This window comes from Acartia tonsa, chromosome 9 (assembly GCF_053477335.1).
Source record: "Acartia tonsa isolate MP-2025a chromosome 9, ASM5347733v1, whole genome shotgun sequence".
In the NCBI taxonomy this organism is placed as follows: domain Eukaryota; kingdom Metazoa; phylum Arthropoda; class Copepoda; order Calanoida; family Acartiidae; genus Acartia; species Acartia tonsa.
Genome location: NC_137268.1, coordinates 23178072 through 23192097, shown reverse-complemented (window position 1 = coordinate 23192097; position 14026 = coordinate 23178072). Strand labels below are relative to the sequence as shown.

The following is a 14026-nucleotide window of genomic DNA, read 5'->3' as shown; positions in this document are numbered from 1 at the left end:
ATGTATTGTTTTGTTTTTCAAATCTAGATGTAGACTACCTCTCATTTAAAATGCTGATAGAAATCAAATTAAAAATTACTAAGTTATAATTATTTATTTTTTACAATAATATATTTATTATTTATAATTGATACATTTTTTGTTAGATTACAATATGATAAATATTACCTAGTGATATTTGTTTTGATTAAATTGATTAGGTACCTAATTACAAAAGTTATAATTATAATGTTAACATAATTAAATTATAAATATGTATAATTCTTCAGATAAACTGATTATTTTATTTCAAAAACTTCATTCTGTTTGACCATTTAGACATGTAAGCAATGTCTCCTGAAAAAAAGAAAGAATAATGCTAATAAACGATTGAAAATAGTGACTTTGATCCCAATTTAAAATCTTTTTATTCCTTTATGTTTATGAAAACGTTAGAAGTTTAAATTATAGATCATTGTTCCATCCCCTAAATTGTCTCTCTGTGTTTCTGGCAGTCAAACCCCAAGTGAAACTTAGAACATTACTTCTTTGAAGCATTTAGATGTCTATCTGTCATATTAGGATGTATGACTGTCTGTCTGCACGAAATATTGTGTATCTTTACTTTTTGAATTTGAAATTAAAATATCTGTTGACAAAAAGCAATAGAAATTTTTTTCCCGTCGTTCTACTATAGAAAATGTAACCTGTTATAAACTGGTTCATTATTTGATTCACAATTTCTGGTTTTTCTTGGTGGGGGGAGTGGCCAGCCATATCTATTATCTTCACTATAAACCTGAATATTATTATGTATGGTGTTATTTCTTTCTGTTAGTATGTATTGCTGTTCGCTATCTATCCCACAATGCATATCTGAATAACGGGACTGACGAACCATTATAAGGTTGCCCTATAGATCTATATTTCTAACAAGTAGCTGGATGTCTATCTATCTGTCCGTCTATCATATCTACCTTGAAACATATTCTGCAGACTAACTGACCAAAGGTTGACCTGCGGATCTATAATATTTGCAACAAGAAGCTGTATGTCTTTCTTTCTATATGGCTGTCTGTCTGTATATCTATCTAATCTACCTTGAGGCATGTTCTGCAGAGTAGACTGACAAACCATATCTAGGTTGACCTGTGGATCTTTATTCTCAAAAAGTAGTATGGTGTGTTTATCTATCTATCTGTCTGTCTTTCTCAACTACCTTGAGACATATTCTGCAGACTGACTAACCATATCTAGGTTGACCTGTAGATCTATATTTCCAACAAGTAGCTGGATGTCTTTCTATCTATCTCTCTGTCTGTCTTTCTAAACTACCTTGATACATATTCTGCAGACTGACTGACCATTTCTAGGTTGACCTGTGGATCTATATTTCCCACAAGAAACAACGTGTCCAGATCAATAACTGAAGAATTAAAATTTTGCTTCACAAATTGTTTTGAAGATTTTTATCCTGCGAATTAAATCAATTTAGATTTAAAATATTTAGCAATAATTCTTGAATTTCAACTTTAATCTCCGTTAAAAACAACATTCACTAAGATTAAAATATTTTAAAAATCACGAAAGACAAATGTCTTTATTAAATTGTTTTTTTGTGTAGATTTCGAGTAGAGTTGACCGACATTTGTTTAATAATAAAATGACTAAAGGGATAGTTGCATCAAGTGCATTTAACAAGTTTGATTGTAAGCATAAGTTACAAGAATACCATCTAACATATATAATTTTGTATTATAATATATAGCAACCAATTAGGCACCACCAAAATAGTCATCATGCTATTTTTGTAAAAACAGGACAGCCATTTATGCTGCATATGTCCAAAAACTATGATTTTCAAGTCTTGATATTTTTAAAACTACCTGGTAGAAAATTGAAATTCTTTCAAATATATGTCCTATAGATGTAGTTTAAACTATTGAACAGAAAAAAATATGCAGTTCACTAAATTCAAGTTTAAATGCACTTCGTGCAACTACACCCCTTTAGATAAACTAATTCAAAAAATGACATGTATAAGAAGTTGTCAATATGCTAAAAAATTTTGTTTTTCATCATACTAGTGATATTTACTTTACTAGGCTACTCTAGATATAATTGTTATTTTTAGGAGCGATGCAACTTCATAATTATCTTGTCTGTCCCTCCATCAGTGAGTCCACAATGCTATGGAAAATGTTATCCTCTCGGATGGTATTGAAGATAGACAGCTGAAATTTTTATTAAATATTCCTATGACATGCGCAATGCGCAATGCATCTAGTCTATAATATTGTTTTTTTCGTCTGTCTGCGAACGTACTATAATTAAATTCTTTTGTTTCGTGTTTTTTTTATGAATTTTCTCTTTTTTATTATGAAAAATGAATATCTGCACCATTACCTACTTTGTCTGTTCGTTCATTCCATGATTTTTTTATTTTTTGAGCTTCGCTACTCATGGTTGATGTCTTTCTCGTTTATTATTTTTTAATTAAAACGTACTAAATAACCACAAATATTTGAAAACGTGTATCACACGAGATCAATTCAGGATAATTAATTAAAATGTTCTTAAAACAATTAAATTTGATAGACCGTTATAAAAGGTCGCATTTATTTTGGCAAGATTAGGATAAATATTTAGAGAAACTCATGTTCTAAAGCAATGTGTGATAGTATAGAATATTTGTTGACTAATAATTGATTATGTCATACAGAGCTGGATCTATAAATGTGTAGCCGTTGCCGCTGCCATAAGTACAGCCACTAATAGCGATCTTTAAATCAAATAGGCTACGCGTGGCCACGGCTTTAAATCACTACCACTTTTTTGAGTAAAAATATGCGAGAGAAAAAATTAATAATAATACGTAAAAACTTCTATCATTTAAAAATCCATGCTTTATTGACAGCACTGGCAGTGACGACGGCTACGACTAGGGCCACGGCAACGACTACACATTGAAAGATCCAGCTCAGTTTATTGTTTATGTTTCTATTTATTGGTCATGTGATATTATTGCTGCGCTACTAAATAAATATTACTATACCTAACTCTTGAGTAAAGAGTAAGAGATTTATCATTTTTATTTCTCCGAACAAATTAAAACGTATTAGTTTTAATAAATAGAATTTCTTAATAAAATTTTAATCATATTTTTGAAAAAATTTAGTACGTAAAACGTATTTAAAGACAGCAAAGCGAACGATAGGTCAAGTAAATGTACGTTCACACAAAGAATACTGTTGGGCATTAATGACCGTGAACCCGCTTGGTTTTTCGTTGGTTTTTTTATTACTTCAGGTTAGGTTAAATTGGGTACTGGGTTGCATGTAGGGGTAGAGATATAAAGAAATATTTTTTTTCTATGTATTTCAGGTATAATGACCTAATGCCTTAAAAATACACTAGCGGCTTCGCCCCTAGCCTCTAGGGGCTTTGCCCCAAGAGGTGATCAAAAAAAAATTTAGGCGAAATTCGTAAAAGGACCAAGGAAATCTTCTGCATAAAAAAAGGACCAAGGAAATCTTCTGCATAAAAAAAGGACCTAGGAAATCTTCTGCAAAAAAAAAAAAAAAAAAAGGACCAAGGAAATCTTCTGCAAAAAAAAATTGGGGGGAGAAATTTTAATTTTTGGGGGGTTGGGGGTGTCCCACAACCCCCAATTAAATAGCTTAAAACCACCACAGGACCAATAGGTATATACCCTGAAGAGTAGAATCCAATCGGTTCAGTGGTTACCGAGATCTTAAGCTTCAGATGGACGGACGGACAGACAGACATCAAGCTACTTTGTATTATAGATAGAAAAAACTATTAGCTCACTATTTTTCTCCTGTTGGCCTAACAGAGCTCCTGTATTAGACAGAGGAAGGTTGCGGAAATAGTTGACAGGACCCTGCAAATAAATTATAGTTTCGAAGGAGTGTAACTTTTTTAAATTGACACCCTCCTTGGCTATGTTATGAAGATATAGACTCTTGTCTAGGAGGGGGGTTGGGGAGAGTTGGGCACTTAGGGGGATGTATCCACTTCCTTATTAATGCCAGGCGGATGTATATTATTTAAACACTCAAATTCTGCATGCCTCTGATGAGATTGTTTAGTCGTAATTTTAGTACTGGTAACAGATCTATAGTATAGATGTATATACAGACAACTACCTCCCTTCATTTATCAAAGACCTCTTTGGTCTGCTTCTAAATTATTTTCTGCTGCTTGTCTGTGTAATGTAAGCGATACCATTGGTTGATTTTCAATGACCCAATAGGAAGGTTGCACAAGACAGTTGCGATGGGGAGATACAGTTATTTAACCCCTTCTCCCTCTAGTGTTTTACTCTGATGTACTAGTTAACTCAAAATTAAATACCAATATATATTTTCAGCGCTTTTGTAAATTGATGATATCAGTTGTTAATAATTGAAAGTAAGAAGTGTGCTTACCCTCCAATCTAAAGGCCTGGAGAATGTATACTTGTAAGCCTCCTGAACAGATCAAATACAATTATTAGTTACAAATTTCAAGCACGCTTCGCGCACATCATTTAAAATTGATTAATGTATCAACGATGCTTTGATAATCATTATATCAGTGACACCAACCAACATTTTGAAATCATTTTTGCCTCAACCCTACAAAAATAATCTACAACTTATTCAATACTTTATTGAAATTTAACTATTTGAATACAGTTCGACCTCAGCAAAGCCTTGGGTAACAATGCTATTTCTATTTTATTACAAGGCACAAAATTTATAATTAAAAAGGCCTTTAAATGACATTGAAGTAAGTATTAGTGGCTCTACGCGTAACTGGTTAACTGTCTGTTATGTAAAATCAATAAACTATAAGTTGTTACCTTGTCGAAGTTAGAGAAAGAGGAAAGATCTATTACGCTTCCAGATTTCTTAAACCTTTTATAATAAAAAAGGATGATTAAGTACAATAGCAGTAAGCTTTTTTTTCGAATAAAAGCTAAGCAATAAAACGGTAGGACAAACGAACATTACCTCAGAAAATTGTTGTCATAAAAGTTTAAAATTATATTGACGTACGGACTTTATGTTAACGATTATAGAGTTGCTTCGCTTTTCGTCGTTCGTCAATGTTTTAGGAATATTCTTACAAAGCTTTAAATCGATAGGACCGTTCTAAACTTCTAAAATGTCTAAATTAACGGAAAGACCTAACCGTTACGGATAATCGGACAGACCGACCCTAATTATATAAAACCTTCGTTTTTAATAAGCTAAGTGTAAACGTTGGGTTAAATGTTTGTAGTTAAGAGTGTTTTTATTTGACACAATGGCGGTTGGTAGGAAACAGTATGTTCGAGTTAAAAGGTTTAAACTTATAAGTCGACAAAAAAAAGCACACGCAATCCGAAACAAAATATTTACAGAGCTGCTTTGGTAAATAAAATTTGAAGAAAAAAATAATATCTTTTTAAATCTTTCTTCCTAATTTATCCAGCTACCTTATCCTCTATCCTTTATAAACATAATTCTCAAAAAATGTCTAAACAATTTTTCTAAAAAATTACCGTTTATCAATTATTTCAATATCATTTCCAACCAGATTTCTTTCTGGTAGTAGAGGCAGGCGACATTCGTACAACCATCTAAGATTATATCTAGTAGTAATAGGATGTTGTCATCCTTGTTATTATTGAAAAGAAAAATTATTTAATATTTCTGTTCTTTAATATTTGATATTTTTATTCTTCAAAAAAAATAATAATAATAATTTTACAAAAATTGTATGATTAATTTTTATGTTTTTCCTTGTTTTTTTCTCAGATATTACGTGTAAAGAAAAAATAATAAAATAGTTTTTCGTCAGCTAAATAAGTACTAAAGAAAATATAGACGGTCTTGGTTTTAAGTGCATGTTTATACAATTCTTTTATTAACTTAACAAATCCTTAGATAGAAGTAACAGGATGTGAGTGTGCCTGTCTGTATGTATCAAAGGATTTCGTTTATCTTTAGACCGATGTTGTTCACCTTTACAGTGATTTTTCTTATAGGTACAGAAAAAATTTATAACTATTTTCATTAATGATACCTCGTCCATACCAAGAGAAATCGACCATAGAATCCGCCCCACCCCCCAAAAAAAAAATTCTTTGCTTTTATTTTTCAAAACTAATAGTAACCCCCCCCCCCCCCCTTATACTGCTATTATAAATAGAGCGTAGTATATGAAGTGGGGGGACTAAAAGTAGAATAAGCTAATGCTACTAATAACTCTAGCAACTAATGCATATACTCTATTCTTTTGTTTAGGCATTCCTTTAATTTGCCATAATGTTACATTCGTGGCCACTCTCTTATTCGGAAGGCTGTCCATTCAATATTTACCTGTTTTCATAAACATTTCTCCAAGTTTTGATAACATTTTTAAGCCAAATATTCGGATGTGGTGTTGATATCACGATAAACTAAAAAACAAATACAATTATGTAAGCTAGTAGAGTAGCAATATAAAGTACTTAAAAGATGAGTGATGGATATGAGGTGGGAAGTATGTCCCCCATAGCCTTTGATAATAGACTAAAGCCAAAAATGCCTATTAAATCTAATTCCAGAAAAGCAGAGCCCCAATAGACCCAAAGATAGGTGAGATCTGAATCCTTGGTATTTTATTTTATTGAGGGGGGGTGACACTTACATGCTTGTAGTGTAGTCAATATTATAGACTATAATGATTTAAAGCTAATAAAATACACTAACAAAATATTTACTTAAAAACACAATTACCTATGGACGTATTCAAATAAAAAGGTAATATAAAAAAAATATTTTCAAAAAATGTGCCAAAAATATTGATAGTAAGGTTGTACAAAGTAGGGCACACAAACAACACTGCAAAATCCTAATCAAAATAGAAAATATTTTGGTAAACCCGTTAGATTTATCCTGTTGTAACAAGATAGTAAAGCCTTTCTCAATTTAGGATAGGTACGTCTGTATAAGATACAATTCTGAGAGGCAGCAACCCGAATTAGTTTTAGGCCTTTTTTATTTAAAGATTTAAGTCTTATGATGGTATTAGGCTATTTTGTCCACACCTTACCCTTTAAATACAGAACCCCTAGATGCTAGGGGCGCAGCCACTTGGTATCTAATAAAGATTATTGAAATTATGTGATAGCCTAAGAGCCAATGTAAACTACAAGAATTGTTTATCAAAGGCCTAATAGTCAACGTAGGTAGAATGTTGAAATAGTTTACCTTATTAAACAAATGTGGATATCTTTCAGCAAGTTTCCATGCTATATGCCCCCCTTAATAAATATTATATACTTACAAGTAAAAAAAAAATTATTCTAGAAAATATGGGTTGAAGGCCTTTAAAATGAATTAAAAACTTCGTTCATGATACTGGTTTGTTTTATTAAAAATAGCAATACAAAGTAAAATAAGAATATGAATTTTCACGAAGCTCTTTATAGTGTCTATAAAAATAATGACGTCATACATTACAAATGACCAATGCTAGGCTGATACACAGACTTAATTACCAATGGTATATTTTAATTGGCCAATGGTAGGTCAGTAGGACATAGTTATTTATAGGCACTCTAAAAACCTTCAAATTTTACTAGAAAAATAGCATACCTAAACCATGGCCAATGAGAACCACCTTTCTTTTGGGATCATCCAATAGAAGCTCTATAAATTTACACAGTTCCTTAATTAAATTGTAAATTATTATAATAATTTAAAAGCGGATTCGCCCCAAGAGGTTTGGTCAACCCAATGCAATGTTTGGTATTTTAGATTTAAAAGAAAAATTTTAACAAAAATTTTTTGGGGGGAGGTAGAATTTTTTATTTTTTTTTTTTTTGGGAAGGGGGTTAGTCGACCCCACTATTTTAATTTTAGTTTTAAAAAGAAAGAAAAATTTATGAAAAGCTACCCTGTAATGGAGAACCCGATCGGTTCAGCGGTTAACGAGATCCTTCGCTACAAACAAACAGACAGGCATCGTTCTACTTTGTATCATAAATTGGTACAAACAGGCATATTCGATAAAAGTACAGATGTGGAGAGTCAAATCTTTCAGAACTATTATAAATCAAGATATTGATAAACCTAAATGTATTAATATTTTTTATATTTTACACTATTTAAGGGAAGAAATTCAAACATTTCTTAGAAATAATAAGTTCAGAGGATGGCCTCTAAAGAGTTTTTTTTCCAGTGGACGCAGGAAGTACTCTGCCCCAAAAATAGTTATTAACCTTTCCATGAGCTATATAAAGCTTCACTGTAAAGGAGAACTATAAGGTTCGAGCACACATAGAAAACCTTTTATTTCTGTATAAGGATTTTTTCACCTGTGTTATTGTTTCATCAGAGTACTGGGAAGCAAGAAATGGTTTCTCGGAATCGCCAAAACCTTTCAAATCCGGCGCAACTACCCAGAAACTACCTACAAATAATTCACTGGAGTTGCTTAAATTGATTGAAATATAGAATAAATGGTAGATTTTTAGATTTACTTACTTTATGCATCTAATATTCAAGCAGTTATTTTATAAAAATAATATTTAAATATTAGCAGAACCATGAAACTATACTAGTTTTAAAAATGTTAAGAATATCGAGCTTCATATTGACAACACTCCTAAATGTAATTAGGAAAGCTATTTGAAAATATAAAAATTGTAGTGATGAGTGTGTAGTGAGTACTTTACTCTAATCTACACTTTTCATTAAAATTACAGTAATTTCATACAATTTTCTTGCATAGAATATAAATTAAATATGTCAATAGTTGAATAATACCCATTGAAGCTTTAATGACCAATAATTCATATAATATACAGGATCTTTCAAGAGAAATGTTATTTTTAAAAACTGAATTATGCATAAAAAAAAATTAATTATATAAAATGCTTTATATATTTGGAAACCTGTTGTTGCTGAATGCATAGATATAGCAGTAAGAAAAATATTCCTTGAAAGATATACTTGTTTTCCACCATGGCTATATAAAAACTCTTCAGAAACATGTCCTGATAACAAGAAATCAGTAGACAAATATGCATCAGACTTTATCCGGCAAGATTTGATCTATAGTCTAATCACAGAAGGAAGTTATTTGAGAGTAGGTGATTGCTTACAACCTTGTAAGTTGTACAATGTCAGATCAAGATTGATTTTGCACCGTCATAATTCGCAGTCTGAAGGAACCATGAGAATCCACAATATCAAGGTAGTGACCAAGGTATTATTATTATATTATATTATTAATTACACTAGTGTCAAATTAGTAAAGCCAGGCCAAATAAAATCATTTCTTCTTGGCCTATCTTTCTAAAAATTTGGAGAGTTAAGGTTTGGGTCTATATTAAAGTTTGCAAACATGGTAAATTAAATTTAAGATTTAATAAAATCAGATTATTTTTATGCCCAGTCCATATGGGAGTGGTGCTTACACATTTGCTTTACCTAACCTGAATTAGGATAAAACACAAAAGTAATCCATCATTCTATGGTTCATTTTATTGCAACTTTTAGCAACTTTATTCAGGACAGCACAACTTTTTAAAAATAAATTTTACCACTTTACCTAACAAAAACATGACAATTAGAAGCTAACCGGGCCACCTCTCCCTCAACCCTGTCTTTGATGAAGGTATGGCAAATACTTTATAAACATAAATAATTTACATGGCATGTTTTTGATATTTCAAAATATCTTGTAAAATCCTTTTCATGGTAAAAATAAAAAAAGTTGTTGTTACTATTGCAATCAGAATATTGTGTATGGAAGAAAACTAAAATAAAGAATTTCAAACATATTTTGATTTGATGAATCTTATTTTTGAGTCATAAATATAAAGCTGATAAAATTTAAGCAAATTAATTGTTTTTGTATTAAATATTACAATGAAGCTACTCTAGAAGTGTTTGTGCTGTCAGTACTGTTTACTCGATAAAGTATAAGATTAAAGGAGGCATGAGCTATATGTAACTTGGCCATAAAGCGGGGACTCTGTCCAAATTTTGTTTTGGGTCTTTGAAATCAGCCAATAGCGTCAGCAATATAGACATATGAAATACAAAGGAAGAGAAAGCAATTTGCCAGCAGACGAAAAGGGTCTCCACCACTTTGGCCAGGTAGTTGTCTGGATAATATATCTATAATCTATTTCCTGTTTTCTCTTAATCTCTTAATGTTTGATCGTAAATTTTATTTGTATAATTTTTATAAAAAAAACTTGTCTATTGGACAAAATTATTCTTGTTTTACCTAAAATTGATAATTGCTGAGGCTGCGCTAATTGCAGACAAAAATATCCCTGTTTTAATTGATATACCTGAAAATGCCCTAAGTTGTTTCCTCCATCCATACCAGAAATCAGAAAAATCATGGAGACACAGCAACATTTGATGTCGTCTACTACCTAAATAAGTGTGACATTAGAGTAAAACAATAGAGGGGAGGAAAGGGGTTAAATAACTGTATGTCCCCAACTGGTGGACTATGTGCCAGCTTTCTATTGGGTCTTTGAATATCAGCCAATATCATCGTTAATTTTAACCTAAGCTATTAATACTGCCGCTACAAAAGAGCAGAAAGCAATTTTATAGCAGATGAAAAGGTCCCAAAGATTGGGGCCAGGTAGTTTTCTGGGTTATAATCTATACATAGACATTTGTTAGTATGACAACATTTATTCAAGCTAGATGGTTTTTGCTATAATAATTAATTTTGTTTTTAATAATTAATCAAAAGATTTTTTATGTGAATAAAGAAAAAATTATATTACCAACCTGATTCAACATAGTGGTATTTGTTTCCCTGAAAGGATGAAAAATATAAATAAATTATCTTTCGAAAATTTTAGTAACAAACATTAATCTTTGCCGCATTGAAAAATGCGTGCCTGCCGAGCCCTGATAAAACCACTGTTTATCTTCCAATAGATAAACAAAACTGAAAAATCTCTACTTACATTAATTTTGATATATTGATGTCTGCCAAGTAAAGGGTCTGACAGACAGGATGGGGGTGTTTCTCTTAGGGCTGTCTCCACTCTTCCCCCCGGGCGCAGTAACTTAACATGTTATTTTCATTAGGTACACAAGCAACTAATGTATGTATCAAAGGTATGAACAAAAAAGTTTTGTAAGCTATATAAAGGCTGCCAAATTGTATAAAATGTAAAATGTGACAGTTAGTAAAAAGAATAACAATAAAATGGTTAAATATGTAGGAATATTCATTAGAAAAATCAAACTTCTATCATTACCTTTGAGAATATCTAACAAAAGAACTGAACAAAGTTATAGAGTAGCCTTTGCTATTAAATATAGGAAATAATTAAAAATGTAAAAAGAAATCTTACTTGAGGCACAGAGCCCATTACTCTTAAACCTAAAATTATTTAAATATTTAATTTTACAGTATTTAAACAAAAATAATATTTTTAAAAAGTTTGATGGTGGCCTAAAAGAGGGACATACTGGACACCATTGGAATTGCATGTATTCCCCCCAAATCCCAGTCAAAGGAATTTCTTTACTAACCAGGAGGGGGGGGGAGGGTCCAGGTATTGGTATGACACTTAGAACCAGAGGTGGATTCTTAAAAAAAATTTGCCCCGCTAATCGCTTAGTGGGGCAAAATTGTTTTCGTGAAAAATCCACCAAAATCACATTAAAAATCTACAAAAATTAGACAAAATCATATAAGGGTTATTAACATAAGATTTTATTTAATTTTTGTAGATTTTTTATGTGATTTTGGAGAATTTTTCACGAAAACAATTTTTCCCCACTAAGCGATTAGTGGGGCAAATTTTTTTTTAAGAATCCACCTCAGATCTGTCCTTGTTTAAGTTTATATTACCTGTAAACACAAAAGCTAGAGTTTGAACCTTAATTTCTCTGAAGACATCCATCATAACATTTGTCACAAGGTTCTAAAATATTCAATCTTTATTTAATTTATTTTTATTTAAATTGTTCTCTCTGATTCAATTAATTAATATGTAATGTACAAACTCTACTTTCAATTTTAGTTAGAAAAAAAGCAAAACAAAAGGCAGAGGATTTTTTTAAAGGGCGATTTCTCTTAGGAGAGTGGAGGAACAGATAAACATCCTGTTACTATGATTTATAGAACTGCTACGCATCCTAAAAGAGGCCTTTATTTTCACAATTATCTTATATCACAATAGCACGACATGTTTTTATCTAAAAAAGATTGGAATATTGGCTTATACCGCTAGTGGAACAATACTATCATTTATTTTCAACTGTGCTTTGACTTTTAATATTGATGGCCTCACAACCTTGATTAGAACTGGAATAACCTAGAGATTTCTCAAGGGATAAGACAATGGACGATAAAGTTTGGTGCAGCCTTAGTGTTTTCGTCTTCTTCTAGCTGAAACGCTTGGATATTCAACTTAATGAACCAAGCAATAGAAGTAACTGAGATTTTTAAGCCAACGAATAAGAAAAAGTGTCTATTAACTTTGGGTACTAGTGTAAATTACAGTCCCAATGTCGCCTTTTTGTCGGAAATATCCTAACCTAAAAGTGATGAGGAACAGTCACGAAAAATTCAAATACATATTTTTTCATTACTCTAGTGAGACCTCGAAAATTGGGAGGTTGGAGGTAGATAAATATCGTAGATAAACTTTAAGAAAAATATAAAAAAAATATCACGATAATAAATTGTGTAAAATCAAGGTGGAGGAGAAAGTTTTGAATCATTTATTTAAGAACTTTTGTCCTACCCTCAACCTTTGATAAATAGACTAAAACCTACATAAAATAATGAGATTTTCAAATAATTTTTCTGTACTCTACTTAAAGCCTCAGCAAAGAGTTTCCCCACCCCTTCCACAAAAAAAAAGTCTAAAACCTGTCCTGTGGCTTTAATGGGTCTAGCCAATACAGGATTTTACTAATTACAAAATAAATTCCTACTTTTCATGTTTTTTTTAGTTTAAAATGTTATCTTTAACAACAGCTGAGAAAATCAAATTTAATATCCCTTAGACTGGTACAAACAAGCAGACGGACAAAGTGGTTTAAGGAAGAGAGTCGTCATTGGGGTGGACAAAACTACCATCAACAAAAAATAAGTAGATCACATTTCGCCCAGGACAGATAAATTGACATAAAGTAACTTGGTAACAAAAAAGTTTTTCATTATGGCTTCGAAACCGATTAATTTTGCTAGATTTGAACCTGCACTTAGCGTTACTGATCAAATATGTATAGCATCGTATTACAGACAATTTTCTAAGTATACCAAAATGAAATTAATAACAGTTTTTTTAGCCCAGGCCGTCGTCCCCTGAAGGCTAATAAAACTGGTTTTTATCTTATTATTTTTCATTTTAATAGCCGCGGAAAACTATCTATAATACGATAAAAAAAACTATTCTAATTATTGTTGTATAGAAACAATTTGTAATAAATATAAAATGTACTTGCCAAAAACTGAAATGTGTTTATAACAAAACTGTTGTTATCCAACATAATCTTTGTGGAGAACTAATAAACAAATTGTAACATTTTTGATAAGAACTAATCAAATCAGTTTTATGACATCAGATTTTTTAGATAAAATGTGTTCTAAAGGAATTGATTATCCTATACTCTGTATATCCTTATAATAAAGTAACAGGATGTATGTCTGTCTGTTTGTCTGTACCGAAGGATCTTGCTACCAGCAGAACCCATCGGGTTCTCCTTTACAGGGTAGCTTCTAATAGGTCCTGGGAGGGTTTATAACTATTTTCGGGTACCACACCCTCCTAAGAGAAATCGCCCCTCGAAAAAAATACCCACCCCCCAGAAAAAAAAGTTTAATTTAATTTTTTAACTAAAAATAAAAATGAGTGGGCGTCAGCCCTACCCCCCTTAAAAAAATACCCCTCCCAAAAAAATTTCCCCCCACCAAAACAATTTTTTTTCTTAAATCTGAAATAAAAAAATGGTTATCAAATTCAACTCCCCTCCTCCTAGCCGCTAGTATTCATATAAAGTAAGGATGATAA

At 31.4% G+C, this 14026-nt stretch overlaps 1 protein-coding gene across 1 annotated transcript; it reads right to left on the bottom strand.

The window, feature by feature from the left end:
* Nucleotides 1–79: 79 nt before the first annotated feature.
* LOC145328549 (epoxide hydrolase 4-like) lies at nt 80–13553 on the bottom strand. Its single transcript, XM_080172282.1, has 17 exons — nt 13461–13553; nt 11857–11929; nt 11354–11382; nt 10961–11062; nt 10779–10806; nt 10322–10408; nt 8333–8427; nt 7611–7683; nt 7224–7276; nt 6351–6430; nt 5531–5608; nt 4847–4901; nt 4431–4472; nt 3811–3883; nt 1315–1405; nt 687–778; nt 80–336 (listed from the first exon to the last, which is right to left on the bottom strand). The coding sequence occupies exons 1-17, from the start codon at nt 13503–13505 to the stop codon at nt 284–286; spliced, it is 1149 nt and encodes a 382-aa protein (XP_080028408.1). The 5' UTR covers nt 13506–13553; the 3' UTR covers nt 80–283.
* Between the last annotated feature and the right edge of the window lie 473 nt (nt 13554–14026).